At 35.1% G+C, this 25,904-nt stretch overlaps 3 protein-coding genes across 5 annotated transcripts; 2 read left to right on the top strand and 1 right to left on the bottom strand.

The window, feature by feature from the left end:
- The first annotated feature begins 792 nt into the window (after window positions 1–792).
- On the top strand, window positions 793–2,835 carry LOC142547520 (SNF1-related protein kinase regulatory subunit beta-1-like). Its single transcript, XM_075655877.1, has 4 exons — window positions 793–1,216; window positions 1,684–1,859; window positions 2,023–2,185; window positions 2,495–2,835. The coding sequence occupies exons 1-4, from the start codon at window positions 1,046–1,048 to the stop codon at window positions 2,819–2,821; spliced, it is 837 nt and encodes a 278-aa protein (XP_075511992.1). The 5' UTR covers window positions 793–1,045; the 3' UTR covers window positions 2,822–2,835.
- A 101-nt stretch (window positions 2,836–2,936) lies between these two features.
- Window positions 2,937–7,462, bottom strand: LOC142547529 (calmodulin-7-like). Its single transcript, XM_075655886.1, has 3 exons — window positions 7,239–7,462; window positions 6,164–6,533; window positions 2,937–3,227 (listed from the first exon to the last, which is right to left on the bottom strand). The coding sequence occupies exons 1-3, from the start codon at window positions 7,312–7,314 to the stop codon at window positions 3,083–3,085; spliced, it is 591 nt and encodes a 196-aa protein (XP_075512001.1). The 5' UTR covers window positions 7,315–7,462; the 3' UTR covers window positions 2,937–3,082.
- Window positions 7,463–10,579: 3,117 nt separating this feature from the next.
- LOC142547508 (la-related protein 1A-like) lies at window positions 10,580–21,012 on the top strand. Of its 3 annotated transcripts, none has more exons than XM_075655864.1 (14): window positions 10,580–11,012; window positions 11,791–12,340; window positions 12,501–12,669; window positions 13,209–13,299; window positions 13,607–13,678; window positions 13,816–14,297; window positions 14,804–14,864; window positions 17,900–17,995; window positions 18,077–18,399; window positions 18,549–18,692; window positions 18,847–18,910; window positions 19,375–19,520; window positions 19,638–19,742; window positions 20,408–21,012. In XM_075655864.1, exons 1-14 carry the CDS (start codon window positions 10,761–10,763, stop codon window positions 20,571–20,573), a joined length of 2,721 nt encoding a protein of 906 aa, XP_075511979.1. In that variant the 5' UTR covers window positions 10,580–10,760; the 3' UTR covers window positions 20,574–21,012. The 3 variants fall into 3 exon arrangements, with proteins under 3 accessions (XP_075511979.1, XP_075511970.1, XP_075511960.1); XM_075655855.1 differs by having other exon boundaries at window positions 17,897–17,995; XM_075655845.1 differs by having other exon boundaries at window positions 17,888–17,995.
- Window positions 21,013–25,904: the final 4,892 nt, after the last annotated feature.

Below are 25,904 nucleotides of genomic sequence, written 5' to 3'. Positions count from 1 at the left end.
TTTTGCCTCGATTCATTTCATGAGCCCACAAGGAGATTTGGCAAAATATGAACAATAAATTCAAGGTGGATTTGAATTCTTATCTAAGATAAATGATGAAAAAACAAATGTACGTCTTAATTTTTCCAATCCCCATTTTTTCTAGATTGAATATTATTTTATTGCTTCAAAGCGAAGTAGTAATAAACAATTAGTATTGAAAGTCATCTAATTAATATGATGCATTCTCTAAGGGAGGTGAGAAGGTCCTTAGACGAAATCCCACATCGCTAAACAATGGGAGAGATGCTGGGCATTTAAATGAGCGTGTAGCAACCCATTGTGACGCGTTTTAAAGTCGTGAGGCCCTCGGGCCAAAACGGACAATATCAAAAGTGGGCTGGGCCGTGATATTTGATATCAGAGCCAGTGTTTGAGTGGCGCCGTACGATATGACGCGTTTTAAAGCCGTGAGGCCCTCGAACCAAAGCGGATAATATCACAAGTGGGCTGAGCCGTGACATTAGAAGCGTAAATGAATAATTAGTTTTTAAAAAATATGTTTTACCTCGAAAAAAAAAATGTACGAGACGAGAGAAGAAAAAAAACATATGGAGAAATGATTTTAAAAAAGATCGATGAATACATAAGACAATGTTATACATGAAGAATAACAAATATATTAAAAGGATAAGATTTCAACCAATTATTTGTTATGTCAAAAGCTATGAGATGAAACAATATAAAATATTTGGAGTTATAGTTTCAAACACGTCTGTAATAGAACATTAACGCTCGTCGCGGCAGCCTAGCTGTGTATTAGAAGTATTCAACGGCTGGATTCATCGGTAATATAACACTTATCCAAATACAACGGCTAGGATCATCCCACGCCTTGCATATCTATCCGCTGCAGTTTTTTGTCCCCAAGTTGACATCTTCTCCCTGGAACGGTCTCCGGCGTTCCCTTCGAAACTAACGCGCCGCCGCTCTCTCGCTCTATGTATACGGGTATATAGATTGATAGATACACGCTGGTACTTGTTTTGCTTGTTTTTGTGGAAATATGGGGAATGCGAATGGCAGAGAAGGCAGTGAAAGTGGTGGCGGCGGCAATGAGGTGTCGGAGATATCGAGCCACACGCCGAGCGAGCTTGTGGCTTCCGCTGATATAACGCGCAGCGCTCCAGCGTGTGATCTTTGGCAGACAAGTTTTCCTCTCTTAGGTTCCTCTCAGGTGCGTTTTCTTGTTCTCAATCTGCCTGTATATGTAGGAAATGTTACTTGGTAATGATTTACCGGCGGATTGCTGCTGTAAGAATCCATTCTGAGAGAATAAGATAGTTCTGATCAGAACACGTAGTCAGCGCTAACATCTGTTGGCGTGTGTAAGAGCTTGGGAGTAAGATTTTTCTTGATTTCATTGATGAATCCATTCCCTCGTGCATATTTTTAGGCTTGATCTGCCCATCCTTCTGAATTTTTATGTATTTTCGGTTGTTTCTTCAATTATTTTGGCACTTTTGATTGTCATTACCATATTACAGTGTGGTGGAGATATTTTTTCCTGATTGACTTTTGTTTTCGTGGAGATCATTGTCGTACTCTTCGATGCTCAAGCTTTGACCTCCTTGGTTTCGAATAAACTTGTTTTGATGGTTTCTGATCCGTTCACACACCCGATGTTTTCTTTCTCCTTGACAGACTCCAGTACTTTCTCTTCCGGAGGATGATGGCCCCTCATCCAATCCATCGCAGCAGAATGGATCGCAGAGAGCTGTGGAGCATACCCCTGAACAAGGAATTCCTATTATCATTAGTTGGAGCCTTGGTGGTAACAATGTCTGTGTGGAAGGATCATGGGACAACTGGAGGTCAAGGTAATTTTCATATTCGTGCCACATTGAATTTGTTTGTCTGCTTGCTCGTTTGTGGATTTTATTATCATGATAATCAGGAATTACGATGCACTGCGTTGTTTGGCTTATGATCCCTTTTGAGAAGATGGCTTTGACTTCTAAAACTTGTCGTGGATCCATGTAGGAAAACACTCCAAAAGTCGGGTAAGGATAACTCCATCCTCTTGATCCTGCCAGCAGGCATACACCGTTACAGATTCATTGTGGATGGCAAAATGAGACATATCCCGGATCTCCCAAGTGAACCAGATGAGATCGACTGTCTCTGTAATCTTCTCGATGTCCATGTGAGTGAACGTTTGAGCTTATTCGATTATGCCTTCTATTAACTTTGTGTGTTCATTAATTGATGACTTGCATCAGTGGGCCAATTTATCTAGGAAATTCACCTTATAGTTACTTTTCATTTTCCTTCTGTAATGGTCAAAACACTAATTTCATTTGCTTTCTTCACGAACATCAGCGATTTGTATCTTATCCCAGCAAACAACATGATATATCTTGGAAGGGGGGGAATGCAAATAATTTGCCTGCATTTGTGTGGTTCTTTGATCAGTTCTCTTCCATATCAAACTTGAAACCTTTCGTATCTCCAGGATTATGTTCCAGAAAACCTCGATAGTGTAACAGAGTTTGAGGCACCTCCATCACCAGACTCCAGCTACAGCCAAGCTTTCCTAGTAGATGAAGATTTTGCCAAAGATCCCATGGTGGTTCCACCGCAACTCCAATCAACTGTTCTTGAATCAGGAAACTGTAAAGAAATCGTTACTTCTTCAAAACCACAGCATGTTGTTCTTAATCACCTGTTTGTAGAGAGAGGATGGTCCTCTCAACATGTTGTTGCTCTTGGTCTGACTCATCGGTTCCAGTCCAAATATGTGACCGTGGTTCTTTACAAACCTCTCAAAAGGTTATTCTAATCCTTCAGAGTGCAGCTTTGGCTTAGGTTGATTTAACAATCAGGATGTCGATATAAAACATGTAACGAAACTAATGCCCGCCTTGTGTGCAGTACATCGATTTGCTTTCTAGAAGTTAAAAAAAACCAGCGCCGTTTATTGCCGGTATTTATTCCGAAAATATACAAGCCCCAGCTCTCTTTCAGTACAATATACATGGTTTTCAGCAGTAAAGATTCTTACAAATTAGAAAACCGTGACTATGAAGAAGATGACCGAGTCTCAGAGGATAGAACATTGGTGAATCCTATCCCACTTTCGGCTTTTCTTGCTACCATCTTTCTTTCTGTCAGTAGTTCCTTCGCGTTCCCCTCTTCTTGCTTCGATGTGTTCCCCTCTTCTTGCTTCGATTCTATGCTTTCGCCTTCTGCATTAATCAACATTTTTTGGGGGGTCAGCTTTTTACTCAGAGTTGTGTGAAATGATCTTGAATAGTTGCTTCTTGTTGAGCATTTGAGTTGTAAGATGGTGAGATGTTAAGAATGGAACCATGAGGTATCAGCAAATGGTGGATTATGATGCAACATAAAACCATCCATATACTATGCTTAAAATTTAAAACACGGGCTGATGTTATTTGAAATTTTTTTTTTAAATAAAATAAAAATTAGCATTGCTTCCAGCTTTGCCAGTGCCACTCTTTAAAACATGGGGAGAAATTTTTATTTTTTTTAAAAAAAGAAATTAGCATTGCTCCACCTTTTCCGGTGGAGTGAGTCATACACATGGATAAGTGTTAAAAAAGATTGGAATTTGGGCCTAACTCAACCTCAAAAGTTAGCTCAAGGGGGAGGATTGTCCAAGATCATATATACAATTCTCAGGTATTTTATCCAACCGACATGGGACAACTAACAATAAGCCGATTATTGCATTTCTGACAGCTATTACTGTCGCTAGCTTTGCAAACATTTAGATTTGTAATATCAAATTCGTTTATTTTGACGGAAAAAAGCAAGTGTGAATTAATTTGTGGAACCCCCCTCTGAAATTACGCCACACATACATATACACATATAGATATAGATTCACGAAAGGCATATTTCACATCTCAAGAGAATTTATGTTCCTGTGGTGTTATTTTGACTCTACGGCGAGGATCCTTATAGTCCAAACACCAATAAATGAAAACGGCAGAGAAATCATCAAAGGCCCAATTATAAGCCCGAACGTAAGATTTAAGTCTTTACAAAACACACACCAAACGGGCCCACCAAAACTCGGCCCATCAACCAATAATGCGACCCACAGTAAAATGCATAGTTTGTTCAAGTTTAATAATAAATTAATATTCTCGTGACAATTGAATTGCTATTCTCCAATTATATCATCTAGAAATTCTTTATTTTCTTTTTTTTAAAAAAATAAATTTTATGAAAGTTTGATATGATACGATGAACAGAAGAAAAAATTGTGGTTACCGTGGATCATTAATGAGTAGTTTGAATTGAAATTTCTAAATACCATATGGTGGAAAAGGGGGTATAAAATGAGTGAAGGTTTGTATAGATTTCTTGCTAGTACTATCGTACAAGGAGTTCGAAGATACAAAGAATATGGTCTGAATGGAGTGAAAATATACGAATGGAAAATAACAAGATTTGGAGAATAAGCAGGATCGCAAGTACATTTTCAAAAGGATAAGATGCTGCACTAAACCAACACAAAAGTGACAAAAAACAAAGAAAGAAAGAGCATGCATATACTGTCTTTGTTCTTTAAACATCCAACATTTTCTTTTTCCTTTTTTATTGGTGGAGATGAATCAATTTATATAGTTTTAAGACGGTCTCTCTTAATGTAAAGCAAAAGCAAAACTTTGCAATCATGAATGACACTATATGAATGGACAATTACCCGCCTAGCCAACTACGAACCAGCCTAGCCAACTACGAACACGGGTAGAAATCCAACGGAGATTCAGAATTCAGATCACCAATGTAATTTCTAATACGAAGTAGAGTGCCAGTCGTTTGTTGACATGCCGCACAACCAGTATGGCCGCATGAATTGTCTTGATGAAGTACCTCAGTCTACGCCACTATACAAGTGGCATTCTAGAACAAATTGTTAGTCTGGGGAATAGCATATCCTAGGACTAATTTGGCTAGATGGACAAACAAGTTCGTGCAGTAAATTGGATAATATCGAAAACACGAAGCTAAAGTACACAAGTTCTTTACAAAGAAGAATAAATCGAAGCAGGGTCTAAAAGGTAAGCCACGAAATGAGAAGATTGGGACAGTAGAAGGCAAAGCGCGCAATGATAGAGGTCTCAGAGAGCTTACCACACCAAATAGCTTGAATTTCAGAAAAGATACGAAACAAGGTGAGGCAAACTTGTACTCTTGAAGGGGTAAAAGATATACCTAAACAGAAATGAATTTTCATACTTTTCATTGAAATTTTGGTGCTCCTTCGGCTAAAGTCATTATGAGTAGGTGCTTAAATGGAGTCGAGGGACGATCATGAACCAGGGCCCAAAACTATCTTTAGCACTGAAGCAGTAACAACTAGGTAAAAACCAAAGTAAATTTTATAAAGGGTTCATCACATATACCTCTAATGAAGTTTATCGCAACTACAAAAAATTCAACTAACTTTGTAATTACACTTCCCCTAAGGTTCGTATCAAGCTTACATCCCTATAGTTTTTTATATACCTTAAAAAGTACAAAAAATTAATATTAAATAAATTAAATCAAAATTTAAATTTCTATTTTGGTTGTTTTAATTGATGCATTTGAAAACTATAATCAATAGATCAAACCAAAATATATTTAATACTTTGAACTTTTTATTTGTTGTTTGCTTTTATTTTAAATTTTTTTGTTAACTTTTTACTTAAATATATTACAAATAAAACTAAATTGATCTCATTTCTTAAACACTCATATTTTCTGGGGTACTTGTAAGTTTTTTTTTGTAATTATGATAAACCTATGGGGAGGTAGATATAATTATCCTTTTTATTTTAATAAAAAGCAACAAAGATCAACAAAGATTAGAGAACGTGAATTTGAACATCAACCAAAATCAGTGACTGGTTAAAGCAAAAGTAAATGCTCTAGCATTTGTTCTAAGTTTGTCAATGTTGAAAGAAAATGTTGAAGACACAAACAATACAAACACTAATTAAAGAAAAACAAGTAAAAACAGAAAAAACAACATTTAAATAACAATTCAAAAAGAAAACAAGCGAGCAAGCAAAGCAGACACAAATCTCATCAAACTTATCTGACTGTTTCCTTTTTCAGATAATTATACTTCTAAAATTTTAGTTTTAAGTTTTTCAGATCTCACTTGGCCATCATGATCTTGACAAACTCTTCATAGTTAATCTGCCCATCGCCATCCACATCAGCCTCACGGATCATCTCGTCAACCTCCTCGTCAGTGAGCTTCTCCCCAAGATTTGTCATGACATGGCGAAGTTCGGCGGCAGAAATGAAGCCATTCTGGTCCTTGTCAAAAACCCGGAATGCTTCCTTGAGCTCCTCTTCAGAATCGGTATCCTTCATCTTTCGGGCCATCAGGTTAAGGAACTCAGGGAAGTCAATAGTCCCATTTCCATCAGCATCGACCTCATTGATCATGTCCTGAAGTTCAGCCTCTGTGGGGTTTTGTCCCAGAGAGCGCATTACAGTCCCGAGCTCCTTGGTAGTGATACAACCTGTCACAAAATCCCAACACAATATAATAAAAATGGAAATCATAACGATAATTCATGAATACAAAATGGGAGAGTGCATAAGTAATCTTTTCTACCCATAGTAAGTAACAATCACTACTGAGAAGGACTTGATGTCAAAAATCCAAAGGTTTCCTCAAACAGTCCAATCTAATGGATAACCAAAAACAAGTATATTTAACACATATAAATCAATTCAATATGAGAGGTAAATCATTCAAAACAGGAAAACCAGCAGAACACTGATATAAAGACGATAAATAACAAAATTCCGAATTTGGAACAGGGAGGCATGAATCATGATCAACAACATCAAACAAACAAAACCATTGCTTTCTCATCAATTTAACTGATATAAAGAGCCAAAACCAAGAAACGTTAACAATCCAACAAATCCTTCAGCTAATCCCCCCTCAAACACAAAAAAATAAAAATAAATTATTCACGCACGCATATATCCAAAATTTCCATCAACAGGCGCATGGACTCGGCGTAAGATCTGAATATCTCGCCCAAAATCTCCAACCACAAAGAAGTTCACAAATGAAGAACACATCAATATCTGCTGGAAATCATTGAACACGTACAATTTATTAGATCTATAAAAACAAACACCGAAAACAGGAAAAACACGCCAAAATCCACATCAACACGTGGATGAACACGCGACCATCTTCTGGCACATACCGTCGCCATCCTTGTCAAACAGAGAGAACGCTTCCTTAAACTCCGAGATCTGATCGTCCGTCAGCTGTTCCGCCATGTCAGGTTTATTCCACAAAATTCGTATACCTAGTTTGGATCGAGAGAGAGAGGATGATGCGCTGCGTCAACGAAGATCGAAGATCATTGCTATTTATGTACGGTAGGAGGAAGCAGAATCTGATGCCTTTCCCTTTCTCAACTTTTTTCTTATTTTCCTACCAAACCCATTTTTAATCATTATTATTAATTATTTTTTATTTAAAAAAATTGTTCGATTTAAAAGAAAAATTTTGTTTTGATTATTTTTTTATTTAAAATATAGAGTGAATTGATAAGGTTTTTAGTATGAAATTAAATATTTTGGTGTCCTCAAAGATAGTTATTTTAAGGGCCTCACACTTAATAATATAATATAAAATAATATAGAATAATATAGATAAATTCTTTAATTTTAAATAAATAAATTTATTTATTTCCACCTGTCATTTGTTTCAAATATTTTTATATTTAATTAATAATATTTTTTTACTGCTTACAAACATTAATATTTTTCTTTTCAAACTAAAAAAAATATCATGGGTTTACCTTTTGCATTAGACTTTAATAAATGAAAATTATTTTCTTGTTCTTTTTCATGTCATATTCTCTTTGTTAATCTTCTATTGTTGCTTGGAAATGATGGGAAGATATCATCTTTTTGCAAAAACTTGTATGAGATAGTCTCACGGGTCGTATTTTGTTATACAGATTTTTATTTGGGTCATCCATGAAAAAATATTACTTTTTATGCTAAGAGTATTACTTTTTATTGTGAATATCGGTAAGATTGACCCGACTCGTAGATGAAGATTCGTGAGACCGTCTCAGAAGAGACATATATTAAATAATTTATTTAGATTAAATAAAATATAGCTTCTATTAAATTATCTCATTCTATATTTAAATAATGTCACAGAAATAAACTATATTCTATATTTGTAGACCATCAATTTTCAATTATGTTATCCGTTTTATAATTTTTTTAAAAAATATTATCGCGTAAATTATTTTATTACTAGTGCCAAAAACCATTTTTTCCCCAAATTTATAATCTAATTAATTTTTTTCTAATAAAATTATCTGATTAATTTCACATACAAGGTGGGTCCAATTGCCAGTGGAATCATAATGTTTAACTGGTGTGGGCTTTTCAATTGGTTGGGCCCGAAGTCTTTCGCGGGTAATGGGACCCATTACCAAGACATGTCCCTTGGAAAATGGGTCGGATTGGGCTACCCATTTACTTTGTTGGCTCGTATGATGATGCACACTTTTTACTTTCCAAACAATATAAAATAAATTGCTTAAAAAAATATAAAATAACTTGTCAGATAATCAAATATTCTATTTTTTTTTCTCCTGATTTGATTTAAATTCCCAAATCTTGTAAAGTGAATTGTTTTTTTTATTAAGAAAATCTTACGAGAAGACCCAGTTATAGATATATATTCTCACTTATCGAATTACGGAATCATGTACTTAAAACATACAATATTTTAAATTCATCGTGTACTATCTATATCATGGAAGATTTCATATTCAATTACTACCAATGTTTTCATAATCGAATAAGTGTTCGAATTGCATTATTTTATTAAATTGATTCAATTGGTCAGATTGTTCAACCGGATGATCGGATCAAAAAACTGTTATATTATATAAAATACATATATAAATAATAATAAAAAAATATTTATCAAAATTTAAATCTAAACAACATACATATAATCAAATATAATTATATCTACATTTTTTAACAAAAAAATAAATCAAAAGAAACTTTGATATTACTAAAATAATATTTTTAAGAATGTTTAAAATCCAAATAATCTTATATATAACTAAACATAAAATTTAAAATATAAGAAACAATTTTTTTAAAATAATATAATGAAACGATCAAATTCTAAAAAATTAAAAAGTGGTGAACCGGTCAGACTGGTTATTGACCGATTTTGACGGTACTAACAGATTTGATCGTAAATAGATTTTTAGACTATGTTTAGATCGGATATGGGGAACCGCCAGTCTAATCCAATTTTTAAAAAACATTGATAACCACACTTTCAATCCAAGTTACTCTATAACATATCCGACAATATATATAAATTCATATGAAACAATCTCATTGATCAATTTTATGGTACAAATCTCTAATCGGACTCAACTCGTGAAAAATATTATTTTTTATGTTAAAAAAATATTATTATTCATTATAATCATGGCCCACAATATATGATTCATAATAAAATTTTTATAAAACGAGAGAACCATTTAATATTTTTACAAAAAAAGAAAGTATTAAAATTTTAAAAACAATATTTTAATGTTTGAGTCATTGTATTATAGAAAGTTACGCATAGAAGATTTCGTCGGTAAGAAATCCAAAAGCAGTTGGACCAGATAATAAATTAAATTGTTCTCATAGTACGGGTCTATTTTTGATTCAGTCTTTCAATTTATTTAATGTACCGATTTAGTTCCTGAAGTTTTTAAAATTAGTTTGAAAATTGAAATAATACATTATTGGTTACGTTTGGATTCGTGTATTTCAAATCTATATATTGCAAATATATTCAATTATATTTTTGTAATTTTAGATAAACAAGTATTTTTGTAATTTTAGATAAACAAGACCATAAACTTCAAATTATCTATTTCCAATGTTTTATATTAATCATGATAAATTTCAAGTTCATATAATAATGAATGAGTAGGTCTCTTGTAAGACAGTCTCAGGAATCTTTATCTGTGAGACAGGTCAATCCTACCGATATTAACAATAAAAAGTAATACTCTTAGCATAAGAAGTAATATTTTTTCGTGGATGACCCAAATAAGAGATTCGTCTTACAAAATACGACCGTGAGACCGTCTCACACAAGTTTTTGCCATAATAAATACATTTGAAATTTATTCTATTTTGTGTAACTAATGTGTAAATAATTAATATATAAATTTAATATTTCATCTATTATTTTATTGTTGACAATAAAAATATAATCCAAAATACATATATTTCAAATTTATCCATCTAAATGCAAACTAAATGAACTCAAAGTTTTTTGAGAAAAAATATAAGAAATTTATTAAAAAATTAAAACTATATTAAAATATGAGCAAAAACTATTATGAAATTGTTCGATGAATTAATTTTACGAGACGAATATATAATTCGATCCAATTCATAAATTTTTATTATATTAAAAATATTATTTTCATTATAAATAAATAAAAGTATCTACAATATTGTGCTTATACTGTACTATACTAAGGTAGGTACCGAAGATTTCGTTAACAGATCCGAAAGCAGTATAAATAGTGTCATTCTCGCGCACGCAACTGTTTCCCTCTCGCAGTCAAACTGTGAACACGGGTCGGAAACTCTCAAAAACCCTAGCCTGCCCTGCAGATCACAACAACGCGCACTCCTCCACCGTTTTCACACGTAGTTCTGTGCTATTCATGACGATGGGGATGGGTCGTGATGGTGATGGTGATCAGCACCACTGCCAGGGTGATGCCGTTGATGTCTCGCCTGGGTCGCCGTGGAAAACTTACGCCACCGCCTCTCCTGTCAAGGACGCGGATTCGGACTCCTGGCCGGCACTTTCCGAAGCCAAGCAGCGCCCAAAGATTAGTGTTAATATGTGTTCCGACTCCGTTAAATCTCCTCCGCCGCAGCAAGCTGTGGTTGATGGTTGTGATGCTGCTCAGGTGGTTCCCTGCGTTGTTCGGTCTATCTTGTTTGTTAATTTTTATCACCGTTTGATTACTCGCGATTGTCGTGTTTAATGCATACTTGATCGAGAACCGAATTTCTTAAATCAATTAGAGAAGAGTTATGAAGTAAAGGGATAGTCTTTTGATGTCAACGGATAATATTTTCTTAGGTTTATTATATACGTATATATATTTTAATTTTTTATGCTCTTTTTCTAAAGTGCAAGTTACTGTGCATCTTTGTTGCGAATGGGTATTGTGTCCAGTTTTATGGACCTGATGCTGTAATCACAGCCACATTATCGCCTAGTGAATTCATAAGGTGGATCACAGAAATTTAATCCTAAAGCATACCATTCCCATTTTGTCACATCTTTAAGTTGATTATTCTTCATTAGGTTTGCCGTTGCTATACTCTGTTGTGTGGGTCCTTGTTCACGAATAACGGTAGACTGATGATCAAAGACCTTAAGGATTGTATTTTTTGTTTGCTTTGACATGCTTGTTGGCATATCTATGAGCTTTCGAATGTGTGACGACATGCAGGCACGTTTTATTAGTTCCTAGAGTTATCAAATTTTATTTGTCGTATAACTTTGTAACTACTTCCCGAGCTAAAAAATCTCTATTACTATGCGGAAAGGTGGTGTAGCTCTTTCACATCGGATGGCGGTGGCTGCAAATTCTCTATTCATAAACAAACGTTATGAGTTGTAAATGCATGATGTATCTGTAGTTTGTACTTACAAGAAAATTTCATCTCATCCTCCAGGCTAAAGTTGAGCAGCTGAAGACAAATGGGCGAGGTAATTTTAAATATCCTCGCAAGCCCCATGGTATCTATCATAATAAAACTGACCCCAAGCAGGGCCCAAGTGCTGCATCTCCGATTCCTATACCGATACCAGTGCCCGCACCCATATACTATCAGCCAACTGTTCCACCAGTTTTTAATGTCATGCGTCCCATGTCACCCATTTCTGGTGGTGGATATGGTTATCAGGTTTCCCCTGGATTTTTTCCCAGAGCTAATACTCAAATTTTAAAGTCTGGTAGTGATGCTCCAGCACAAGAGTTTGTTCATCCAGTAAATGGTGGATTTCATCCTTTACCATACATAGATTCCAGTGCCAATAATTCCAATTATGTTCGAAAAAGCTCTAGGGTAAAAGATAGAGGTGGCCAAATGAATCCTTCCTGGAATAATCAGAGGCCAGTTTCTTATTATAACACTCCCTTGCAACAGACTATGGGGCCGAGACCTTTCGTAAGTCCTCCATTTTTTGCTCCTTCAGGCTTTGTCGACGGACCGTATCTCACAGGTATTAGAATTATCGTGTATGGCACTGTGCAAGTGAATGTAAATAGATCCACCTCTTGCTATAATTGACCGCTTACCCAGATTTCACTTTATTTCCTATTTCTTCTCATTTTTAAGATTATTTGCATGGACATAACCTAATGAATTCATCAATGATACAGGTCGCCCAGGTTTTATTAGTTTTTTTCCTGCTGCTCCTCCGGGTTCTGTTAGAGTACCTTACCAACCGCACTTGGTTCCATATCCTCTGAAACCTGGTGTTCCCATGCCACCCACACCAACAATGTCCTTGAGAGCCAGCATTGTCACACAAATTGAATATTATTTCAGGTGAGGTGTCTCAGAGGATCCCACTTTCAGTATCTCAACTTTCTTTGAAATAAGAATACAAGATGCACCCCCAAAGAAAAACGAGTCATGTTCTCTGCTCCTGTACTGTTATGAAATCGACATTTACTCTGAACTTCAATCCCAGAGCCGAGGTGTCAGCTTCTATATTAAACTTCATATCGTTAAAATGCAATGTTCATCTGGTTCTTATTGACAAATTCTTGTCCCTTTTTATTTTCTAGGCTAGTGAAAGTACATCTCTTTTAGCAGAATGTTAAGTTTTTGCAACTCATCAGAATGATGATTTGTCATAGTGATGGGGTTTTAACTGTAAAATGAAAACATGCTTGTTTCTTTGGAACTGCCGTGATTGGTGATTCCTCAGACAATTTTATTTTTCGAGTAAATAGTCAAATAGATAACAGCTGGGATATGTTGATGTTTCAAAGAAGCTTCTCGAGTAATAGGATACAACTACTGCAGAAACTTTATATATAAGCAATATATGGCATCTAAGCATTGATATTTACCTTTGGCAGTGATGAGAATCTGCAGACTGATCACTACTTGATATCCTTGATGGATAGCGAAGGTTGGGTCCCAATATCAATTATTGCAGGCTTTCCGAGGGTAATGTTTTTTCTCTGCGTTGTCTTATGACCAACTTTACCTGGACAATTGTCAAAATGTTGTCAAATTTTGACTTCTGTCTTTTTCCTCTTGGAGGCTGAGAAATTGTTTACAAAATCATATTCCTTGGTGGCGGAAACCCCATATCTTTTATATCCTTTTTCTATTGAACAGATTTGCATGGTGCATGATGGTGTTAGTAAATTTTTCTGTCCTATTTTCTTTTGATTGATTTGCTTTATCAAAATTTAATTTTGTTGATGTGATAATTATTCCATCAAGCCTTTTCTGAAATTTTGAATTTCAGATTAAGAAAATGAATGTAGAGATACCATTTATCCTTGATGCATTGCTGTCTTCAGAGACCATCGAAGTGCAGGTTTGATATTTTACCTCTTTTGAACATCTCTCAGCCAGTGCTCATATTATCCTTGATTATAATTGTGGAATTTCCATTGCCTTCTCGTTTCTTGTCCAAACAATATTTCCTTTATCTTTCAACTTCGTTTTATTCAGGGTGAAAAGATAAGGAGACAGAACAAATGGTCAAAGTGGGTTCCTTCTACTCCTGTCACGAGTCCTGCGAAGAATGATGAGCGCAATGAGAATAAAACGGGCAGCTTTGAAGAAACCGAAGAGTTGCATTCACCTAGTGAAAGCTCTGGGGATTACCTATCGTTTAGTGCAGATTCTAAAAAAGAATCTGTTGCAGCAGATGCACGACAACATGAGGATAAACCTTTTGTCAGTGGTGAAACACTAAATCTCACTTCAGGAAATATTAATTTAAGAATGGGACTGGATTTGAAGCCCAATAACGAGAACAGTTGCACTGAAAATAGCGATGACCTAAAAAAAGAGATGCCGGTGCTTCCGAATCAGGATGTGATTGATACTGATGCCTCAGCAAATGTTTTTTCCGGCACACATATGTTAGATGAAGATCTGGAACTGGAGCTGAAAGTGGCAAGGGATTGCCATCCTTCAACTCTTGCCAGGTGTTCTATGATTGATTTACTGTTATCTGTGTTTGTTAAGTGTGTGTTTGCTATGTTATTTGTGTGGATGTGGGTTCTTTTAATGTGTCTGACCTGAATTTAGAGTTTTGGATTCATTCAACAATACAATTCTGTGATATTTTTTTTGAAAGTGTTTGAACAAAATATCACAGTTTTTGCTGGAAGTAAATGGAATAAGGCCCGTGGGATGTAATATTTGTGTAAACAAAATTTTAGTGAGTCCTTGATATACTATCTTATATGTATCAGGTTCCACCTACGACATCACTAGAAATGCATGAAAAAACCTCTCACAAGTTACTTGGTTACTTTAAAGTACATGCTCAGTTGAAGATGCTAGTAGTTTTATCTTCAGCACGTGCTGTCTGTATACATCATTTTGATTGATTGATTGATTGATTCATTTCTTCCATTTCATGTGATTTTCATGGCATGTTCAAGGCACTTTTTACTTACATTTTCACATCTCTGGTTATTCATTTTAGGAGTGGAGATGACAATGATGTCAATGACCAAGTCATTGAGAGGCTTGTAATTGTCACTCAGGTGAGGCCCAAGGATTATGGTTCGGTATCATTTAACAAAGTTTTAACTGGAAAGAGCATTGTTTGATTATTTACTGTCCTCGTTTTTATCTTTTTTTGCTTATATAGGGTGTCTGTACTGATATTGTAGTGTATAATTTTTTAAAAAAATATTTCCAGGTAGAGTTTGTGAAACGTCCACCGTTTTAAAAGTGCGGAAATATAGATTTTTTTTTAAAGCTCGCAATTACAAAATAACATTTAAAGTAATCGTATTTATTTGCCAACAAGAATAATGCAATTTAAAAATAACTAACGTCATCCAAAATCAACGAAAGCGTAAACGTGTAAAAATCGTAATATCATCAACATATAAAAATGTGCAACTCCTCTCAAAAAACGTGAATCAATATGCGGAAAAATAATGGTCCTCGGGTCGTGTCACCGCGCATCCCGCCCGCCTACTCAGTCTTCGGCACCTCCGGTCCCCTGATCAAAATGCTCACCTGCACCACACACGCCTAGTGAGTCTAAAGACTCAACACACCTGTACCAGTAATAACAAGTACATATACGTAGCACACAGCAGTGAAAAATAGCATAATCAAAATACATTTCATGAGCTTAAAAACATGAAATAAGTGTGTCGTGTAAAATCGTAACGTGTCAAAACATGTCTCATCATGTTATCACATCATATGCGTAACTGTGACCTGTCAAAACATGGTAATAGCATGTATCATCGTATCAGCATATACGTGTTAAAATCTTAATTTGAATTTCGTTCATTAGCTGTGACTTTCGTATCATCATGTCAGTCGATGGATCCATCTACGTGTAACCGCGGTACCCGGCGGCGGGGGACATCAGCGACACTCTCACCCGTCAACTGAGCCCGAGCCTATCATGTCATCATATCATGTCAATGGAAATACGATCGTCGGGCTCCCTCTGGGGCCTTCTCCCGTAAACGAGCTCCCTCTGGGGTCTTTTCCCTCACGATATCTCCAATCATATCATCGTGTCATCGTGTCAGTCACAACTAAATCACTTCCTTCAAAATGTGTCATCTCATATTCATCACTTAATAAAATCATGCATATACATAATTTTTCCTTTAAACCAAGCACGCATCATAATTATCATAATAGCATAAAAATCGTAAACATGATGCATAATCATTTAAAATATTATAATTTGTGCTCAGGGTGCTGCCAAGACCAAAATCTCACCCTGGGTGCAAAATGACCATTTTGCCCCTGGAAACCCAAAAATTAACGTTTCAACCCTGGACCTCTAAAATTTACCCGAAGCTTACCAAACTCCTTAAAATGTCCCAAAACATTTTCAAAAGCATTCCTAGACATAAATTCGAGCTCATTTTATAACTTAACCAATTCGTTTTGAAACTTGGACCGGTGTCCTGATTTTAACCCGAATCGAACCAAAACTTAACCAAAACTTTCCCAACTTTTTTTTCCACACCTAATACAATCATTTACAGCCTTAAAACCATCCAAGCCAACCCCCTAAACCTTAGAACAGTAGGCCACCAGCTGTTGGAGTTGCGACACTTTCCAATCCAACCCATCCTAGCGCACCACTTTACATATTTGAGATCCTAGCCTTCTACTGATGGGACCAGCTGCGATCCACCCTTCCCTAGACCCCCTAGGTCTCCTCTGAACCTGCTGAACCCACCCACACAGCCCCTTCCCGCTGCTATCTTCTAAGAGCCGAGAAACATCCCAAAAAAACTCCTACACGCGGCCTACCCGACTCAACCTTGCTCGATCAACTTTTCCACCGACTCCAGCATGGTTCGAGTCATCCCAGACCACGACTCAGACCCACCAGGGTCTGGTCCAGGGCTGGGGATGACCCTCGCACAACCGGGGCAACAGAATTTCCGATCGAGCCCCCACACAAGCCTCAACTCCAATCGGCCCTCAACAATCTCAACGACCCCGATCGAACTTCGACTCCAGCATCTAAATCTCATCACCCTCGACCTTAACAGCTCTCTGTCAACCTATTACAGCAGCCCCTTACACCACAAACCAGAAAAATCATGAGTGAACAACAAAATAATGCAAGAAATACATTGTATCACCAAAATCTTTTATGCACAAGGGGGGATCGAAAGTTTTCTTGGATGTACACATTCAACAGCATATAAAACGTGTGTGATGAGTAAAGAAGAGATACAACGCGTGCCTTGATGAATTCTACGCAAGAACGACGAAGAAATGAGCAACGGGAAAGCGTCGGAATAATTTATTTGCAAAGACAAGCCAAGGCCGATGCTATTCAGCTATTGGGGTGCTGAAACCGAGAGGAAAACCTGCTGAGGGGAGGGTGTCGGCTGAAGGAGGGAATATGTTTAGGTTAAGTGAGGTTAAGGTGTTAATTAAATAATAATTTAGTATATAATGGGCCCTAAATTGCCAATTAGGAGTTTAAAAAGGTATTTAAGCCCAATAAGCTTAAAAGTAGGTCCATTAAATTCAAACACACTCCCGAAAAATATTTCTTGTTGGAACGTTTTTGAAAATAATAGCCGAGCCCTCAAAAAGTCTCCGATTCGACAAAATTTACGTACCGTTAAAAATAAAATCTTGCGGATAAAAATACCCAATAAATCCCATTTTTGAAAAATACACTTAAAAACATCTTAAAATAATTAATAAAAATTAATCATGTAGTAAAATAATTTTTTCTGATAATTTCTCGGTCTTCGTTTCTCGTTCGAGCGCGAAAAGCAACTTAAAAATCTATATTGCATAAACCTTTAAAATTTCATGAAATAAATTCTACCATGCAATAATTATGCACAAAATGCATGAAAATAATTAAATACAATTTAATGAAATAAACATGCATTTAATGCTTTAAAACAATTTAATAAGATACCAAAGAAATTTAATAACTCGCATGCATGTGGTTCACATGGACCTTCAAATTTTTGGACGTTACAGTTTGTCTCTGAAAATTTGAATCGAAGATATAAAAAGTTAAATTGTTGAAATAATAATTACTAACCAGGTTATGCAGCAGAATAATCTGTTGATGGAAGTACCCGGTGAAGAATCAAAAACCACGTCCAGTGAGCTTGCTTCTGCCATAAATGATTCCCTCTGTTCTTATGAACAGGTTGATATGTTGTTTTTGAGATTTCTGTTTCTTTTGTACTAGCAGTTAAATCATTGTTTTTAATTATCTTGCATAATGCAGGAACCATCTCCTTATTGGGATTCCAAAACTTGCAATGAAACCAGGGACAAGTGCTCGATATATCCACAAAATGATGTCCCTTTTAATTCAAGAGCTCCTGATTGTTCCGCCAAGGAAATCGATTGTGAATGCCCTCTAAATTTTAATTCTCGATTGAAGCAAAATGAAGACTGCTTCAAGCAGCACTCCTTGCATAAACAGCGACTTTTTCCTGGGAATTTTAGATCTCATGGAAGTGATCAAAACTCTCTTGGCATGATAGCGGAAAGTCCACCAAGTAATTATGTTGGTTTTTACTTCAGTCCACCTCCAGATAGTAATTGGTGAGCATTACAACTGTAGTCTCATACTTCCTTAAACTTTTGATTAAGCCTTTTCTGTCAAATGATATAGGAAATATCTGAATTGCTTATGTCAGAGTTTATTGCTGAATAAACTGTGGTCCAATTAAATTCAATTTGAAAATTTGCAGTTTGAGGGATTCAAAATTGTGTGCTTCACCTGGCAAAAAGCTCTCAGGTACGAGTCCACCAGTTGGTTCTGTGCGAAAGTCATTTCCACCATTTCGGCATCCAAATTATAGACTTCTGGAGGAAAATCATTTCAAACAGCAGATGTAAGGAGAGATTTTATTAGGATATTCATACTAGTGTGCACATCTAGATATAGGACTTATTCATAGTAAATGCTTGCTTTGACATTTTCCATGTTGATTTTGGCTTGTTTTGCAAAGTATACTTATTAATTGGGGTCACTAATTTTCGTCTCAGCTACAAGGAGTATCACCAGTGCTGCCTTGGTGAACGAAAGAATCTTGGCATTGGTTGCAGTGAGGTACTGTTTGAAATTTTTCGAGAAAAAGCTTATGCAAACATTTTTCGAGAGGATTTTTTTTAAGTTCTTATGAAAAAATAGGCCTAATTGGGTGTATGGACAGGCATGGCCGCCATTTGAGTACGAGATTATTCCCCTGCATGATATGTACCCATGGACATTCATCTGCCTATCTGCTCTTACGGTTGTTAAACTCGGTCTATGAGATGCATTGATGAATAATTTATATTCATATGTTGGGTGCAAGTTTATCCACAGTTGACGGTTGTTCCTTCTCTTAATTTTGTTATACGATATCCGTTTATCTGATAAGTTATCCGACATTATCTCGTTAGTCCATCCATAATTATAGATATAATTTCATGCAGGAAGAGCAGGCAGTGTTGTAGTTGACATATGCATTACTAATCTATTTTTGTGTGTTTGTTATGTTATCTACCGAATAAGCCTCTTGTTACTCGCAGGAAATGAATACGCTGTACAGGTTTTGGTCTTATTTCTTAAGGGATATATTTATTCCTTCCATGTATAATGAGTTCCGGAATGTAGCTCTAGAAGATGCTGCTGCAGGTTGTAATTATGGAATGGAGTGCCTTTTTAGGTTTTATAGGTACGGTTCATGTATTGTTTAGTTTACTTTTCGTAGATACACATTAGTTGATTTTTGTCTTATTCTCCTGCTTTGGTTTGCTAGATTCTCATTGAGTGCAACTATTTGTTGTTTCAGTTATGGTTTGGAGAAGGTATTCAGAGAGCACCTGTACGAGAGTTTTGAGCAGCTGACACTTGACTTCTATAAAAAAGGGAACCTTTATGGCCTTAAAAAATATTGGTAATTCTACAGTTCTACATCTTTTTCGGGTTTTCCTTTTTCACTTGCGCTAAATGTTAAAATTGTGATACAAGAGACTCGAGAGGTCATGTTTTACCATGCTTATCACAAAAATATATTAATATTTGTAAAGTTATTGTGCATAGAATTTGCAAAACAAGTGCCAATAAGCTACTTCAATGGAATGAGAAAGGGAATAGATGCCGTCGTTAACGTCGAATAAGAATTGGTTGAATAAGTTATTCACTAAACTTAGGGTTTATTCGCTTAATTACTTTCCGCCCGTTCCAAATAATGTGACAATCATTTTTAGTCATGGCTATTTAGCCTATTTTGATACGTCTTCCTTGTTCTCCCCGTTTGAGGGAAGACGGCCCAATCAAAACTGTTTCCTATTCTATTTGATAGGCTAAATTATACATTAGTCGTTTGGCCGAATATCATTTCTTGACTTCTGGGTTTGTGTTGTGGAGAGGTTTTGGGATGAATATCACACATAATATCCTTGGTTAATCTAGATAACAGAACATCACGTATTGCTTTGAACATCATAATTTTCTCATAAGCGATGATGCATCAGTGGGTAATTCCTTTATTCTATGTACATTCGCTATTCCTCCCACTCTTCATACCTTCAGTTAAACCACATTGCATGTTCTTGGCAGGGAGTTTCACCATTTTCGGAAGGACCATTGCCGGACAGAACCACTAAAGAAACATCCAGAATTGGAGAGACTGCTCGGGGATGAGTATCGCACTCTAGACGACTTCCCCAGTGCCGAAGATCAGAGTGGTGTCGTTAGAACTGCTGATAAAATTATACCAGCATAGATACTGTGATTTTGCAGTTGCAATCAACTGGCAAAATCTCATTTTTTGGGAAGAGAATGCTGACTGGAAGTTGAGGATGACTTATGTACATAGTACATTGACTGCGTTCGTGTCGTGCTTTCCAAACCGGATAACGACTTTTGATGGCGGAGAGGTTCGTGACTTTGGAGATCTCTCTGGTGTTTCGTTTTTAGCTTGTCTAGCGGCTTGTTGAGACTTCTTTCTTTAGTTAATCAGGCATCTAACTTGTATATATTGAGAGAATTGAGATTTTTAAATTAAAAAAAAAAAACACGAGAAGCTAGGGGGGTAATGCAAAAAAGAGAAAAAAAAAGTTGTCGAATGAAATGATTTTTATGGAGTAAATAAATAGCTTTGAAATTTAGCCCTTCTTTATTATAATGCTAATAATTCCATTTCTAGTGGTTTCTACTATTTTAATTTTTTCCAAGAATAATTGATAGGTAGAAGAGTGGACGTGTGGGAGCATCTATTTTATACAAATAGAGTTAACAAATTATATTTTCAATTACTTTTTTTTTGTATGCCTATTTGGGAATATTTGATTCAATTATTTTTATTTTTTTATGTTTTTTATATTTTAGACTATGATTTATCGATATAAGTTTTATTATCTCAGTTTTTATGTATAATATATAAAAGATTTACTTTAAGGTTACTCTGGTTGGACCGAGAGAATTGTGTGGAAATTTACGATGTTGAATAAATAATAATATATTTGGTTTGAGTAAGCAAGTATGGGATAAGAGTAAATTATAATTGTCTTTTTTTAATAATTAATGATTATAAAATAAAAGAAAAATATGAAAGATAAAATTTTAAAGTTTGTTTACAATTATTTGAAAGCAAGTTTCTTACTGATCATATTTTGTAATATTGATATCTTATTTTGGTCATCCATGAAAAAATATTATTTTTTATGCTAATAGTATTACTTTTTATTGTGAATATCGATAGGATTGATCCGTTTCACAGATAAAGATTCGTGAGACCGTCTCACAAGAGTCTACCTACTCATATTTGAATTATATGAGATAAATAATTGATCTGATATATATAAAAAAATTCTATAAAATATATGAATTTTAAGAAAACACAAAAACTTTTATAAGAACGTTTCTCACTAATCAATTTTGTGAGACGTATATCATATCTGATATGGCTCATGAAAATATATTAATTTTTATATCAAAAGTATTATTTTCAATTCCAAATATAGATCGGGTTGATTAGTCTCATAGATATAAATTCGTGAACTACTATAAAAAATTGATTTTATGAATTCCTTGACTACTTGAATGGAATAAACTATTTCATGATGTGTAAAGCGTTCTTTATTTTAGATTGTCTTTGGATGAAAGGATGACTTGAAGCTATGCATTTCAAGTTCATGAATTTTAAATCCATTTGATTGTTTGGATACTTTTTGTTGAGTGAATTTCAAATTCTTCTATTGCTAATTCTTATTGATGCAAATCATCCAAGGATAATAATATTGAATTTGAAATAAACTCAACATAATCAGCTTTTTAATTCTCTCCACAAATCATACCTTTATTCCAAATCAAATGGCTCGTCCAAGCACAACCTTATTGATTTCGAAAGTCCAAAAGTTAGTTTTATTCCAAATCAAACCATCCGTCCAAGCACGACCCTATTGATATCTGAAATTTCAAAAGTTTTGTCCAAGAAAAATAATTTTTCTCACGGGTAATATCTTAAAACCAATTAGAACATTAAATAATTCATGTATACAATTACGGATGATCTCAGGTGTGGGCTCGAACCCATGTAAGAGCGAAAAAAAATCATCCAACCTCTCCTGACCGCAATGTTGTAATATCATTAATAATAATAATAATAATAAGTAATTTTTTTTGTTCGAGTAAGAAAGGATTTTAACTAATAGGAAAATTTATGTGCCTCGATTTCAAATGAGATCAATAAGAGGATTCGAGAATATATGAAGTTGCATCCTTCAACACCATCAATATAGGTGGAGCGAATTAAAAATATTTGAAAATTGTTTGAAACAAAGACACAATTTGTGTATAAATAAATCTTAAATTATGCCAAATCAAAAGCATTTCAAGAATCGAAATTGGTTTACATAGTAGACATGACTTCTTTAAGTCAGTTCAAATCCTTGAACTCGCCATTTTATAGACAATATGTTGTGTATATATAGATAGATAGATAGATACACGAATTCTATGTCGTACGTTGGGTATCATCTTTCTCTTTGTTGGAAAATGCGGGGTACACAACACAACAAACAACATAGAATATAGTTTATGTATTTTGGAACAATAATATATGTTCTTATAAAATCTTTAAATTTGATAGAAACAATAATATGTTTTTCTATGTTTAATTCAAATTCCCACCATCACACCCACAAGAAGAAAAACGATATGTCGCGCACGACGAATTTCGGCCGGCGGGCCATCCACGGTTCACTGGTGTACCATAGCATCAATCCAAAATCAATAATCATGTATAATGGTATAAAGATTTCTAAAAGTGTATATGCATTCATAATCACCAAATGGAAAACAAAGGCAAATGCAAAAGGGTACCTAAACCAGTTCAATGCATAGACTTGAAACTCATGCAAAAACCCTGAAATGAAATAAAGATGAATAAAAAATAAAAGTAATACCCAGGACTGAATTAACTTCATAGACGACCTAAAGAATTCAACTGTTTGCTTAAGGATATCCATCTTCTTCCTTGGGCAACTCATTAAGATCAAAATCCAGGATTTTAGGAGTAGATTGCGTCTTCTGATCACCCGTCGAATGGCGTCTCATGTGGCCTCCAAGAGCTTGGCCAGATGGGAATTTCTTCGAACAAATCTTACACGTATGTTTCCCATCATTACCAACTGGTTCCGGAAGGCTTGCTGCATTTTCAACGCTCGAAGCAATTTTACCAGTTTGTTCATCACATGTATTGGTGATCAAAGATTGATTCTTACGTCTAATATCATTGCCGTTGTAACATACCATCTTGAACTTTTTGTGACTCGATTTGTGGCCTCCATACGCCAAGTGACACGAGAAAGTTTTGTTGCAGAAACTGCAATCGTATCTTTTGGGGGTCTTCGGTGCATTAGGAGCGTCTTTTTCCTTCACAGAAGAGACTACCTGATTATTGATATCCGCGGCTTGATCATCTGTAAATCCCTCCCTGGATGAAGTTTTCTCACTCGGTGATATTTCATCAGAACTCTGTATATTGATCTCCGATTCTCTTACTTCCCCATCATGACCAGCACCTTCTGTGTCCGAAATTTTCGGAGAATCCACCCCAGAATCAGTTTTTCGACTCTTATCACCCCTTCCAGGCCCATCCTCAGTTTCCTCTAACTCACGCTTCAGCCCTGTCACCTTTTCCTTCCCCTCCTCAGAATCAAGATGATCAGGCTGTACACTTGCCTCGGAACTTATCAAAACCTGCGGAGAATGATCGTCGTCATTCCCATAAGAACTCAAAACTCCCGAAGAATCGATCACCGGAGGTGGCAATATCGGTAGGAGGATGGTTCTAGCTTTCGCAGGATAGGTTTTCAGACGCCTGGTTAAATCCACGATTGAAGGCCTCGAATCAGAGTGACCCGAATCAATATTTTCTTCGTCTGCCATGGTTATTCTCGAGAGTTTCCCTTCAATCATTCTTTCCATCGATCTGTTTCTGGATTTTTTTTTATGCGGAGATTGAGTTGCAAAAAATCCAAATTCAAAGTCGAAGAAGCAATTAAAAGTTCTAAAAGGATACAAAAGAACTTCTCATCAAATCAAATAAGATAAGTAGATAATGAATCCTCCTCCTGCACGAAATCTTCCTTTTGTAACAAACCCTAATTTATTTTTGGAGAATATATTACATTAACTATATATGTATTAGTTAAGTCTCCTCGTTATTTAGGGAAATTGGTAATATCAACAATTGTGTATTTTTTTAGTCTTTATCTTTATCTTTATCTTTATAGGAAGGAAATTGTGAAAATTGTTTGTGTGTTATTCGGATATATATTTCACACACTAGCATTTTTTTTTAAATTAATTTCCTTCTTTGATTATTAATCTTTATCTTTTCTACATTAAAAATAAAAAACAAAAATAAAAACCATAAGCTAATTAGAAGTATAAGCTTAATATTAATTTTAAAAAAAGGCTTATTTGGTGGATATTCGGATGTTGGATGCTTCGAAATTTTATCATCTTTATCTTAAAAAATCTTAGTTTGACTATAATATATCTTTTAAATTAGATACACAAATATTTTTATATTTGAATAAATTTTTAAAGAATAATGTATTTATGCTAATAAATTATTTTAAATTATATCCAATCAGTATTTAGTAAGTTATTTTCAAATATTTAAAATAATTTTTACAGCTAGTCTTTTCAAGTAATATTTACCGCGAAAAATATTTTATTGTGTTAACTTGTATATGAAACTTTTAGACAACGGGTAAATTATTGTGTTTCAAATTTTCACAATAAAATTAGTTTCAATATAATAATTCGACATCTATGTCTAGAAGCGAACGAGGGTGGAGATAATGTGTAATATATCCCCGACTGTTCAATTTTCAATATAAGTCCCATGTTATCGATTTTAGTTTGAGTGAAGACGGTGTAGAATGTTATTTTATAAACGATGAAATTTTAGTTTTAATCATATATTTTTTTATTTTTAGATTTTAATAATTTTTTCATTAGAATGTTATTTTATAAACGATCAAATTTCAGTTTTAATCATATATTTTTGTTTTTAGATTTTAATAATTTTTTCATTAGAATATCTATATGATAGTGCAAATATCGTCATATTAGCGTCGCAGGCACTTGTGTAAGAAGAAAGAAATAAAATACCAAAAAAAAAAAAAGAAACAAATGTAGAAAATTAAGACTTAAATCTAAAATAGAGGAACAAATTATGTAAAGAGATATATAAGATCAAAATTACATTGTCTCCGCCCTAAAAGATGTCGTAGTTGGTGGAGTAAGTGAGTGTTTGACTAGTTGTCAAAAGTTCTAATTCCTTGACACTTTCTCATGCGAGTTTGTTGCGCAGTGATACCCCCAGACCGAGGATGGATCAGGTCCACTCTCAGTAGCCCAGTTAGTTAGTGGCCCAGTGCTTAGCATCTGGGATGTCATCTACCGCGAGGTCGGTTGGAGGTTATGCGAGAGGTAGTGGCCCAATGTTTGGAAAAACCATGTCAGATTCATGACCCAGCACAGTGTAAGATCACCTCATCTTGGTCTGAAGCTTCTAAGAGGTCATCGGGAGGTCATC

The sequence above is a fragment of the Primulina tabacum genome, chromosome 1 (assembly GCF_025594145.1).
Source record: "Primulina tabacum isolate GXHZ01 chromosome 1, ASM2559414v2, whole genome shotgun sequence".
In the NCBI taxonomy this organism is placed as follows: Eukaryota; Viridiplantae; Streptophyta; class Magnoliopsida; order Lamiales; family Gesneriaceae; genus Primulina; species Primulina tabacum.
The sequence above is the reverse complement of the archived record's forward strand: the minus strand, read 5'-3'. Positions and strand labels throughout refer to the sequence as shown.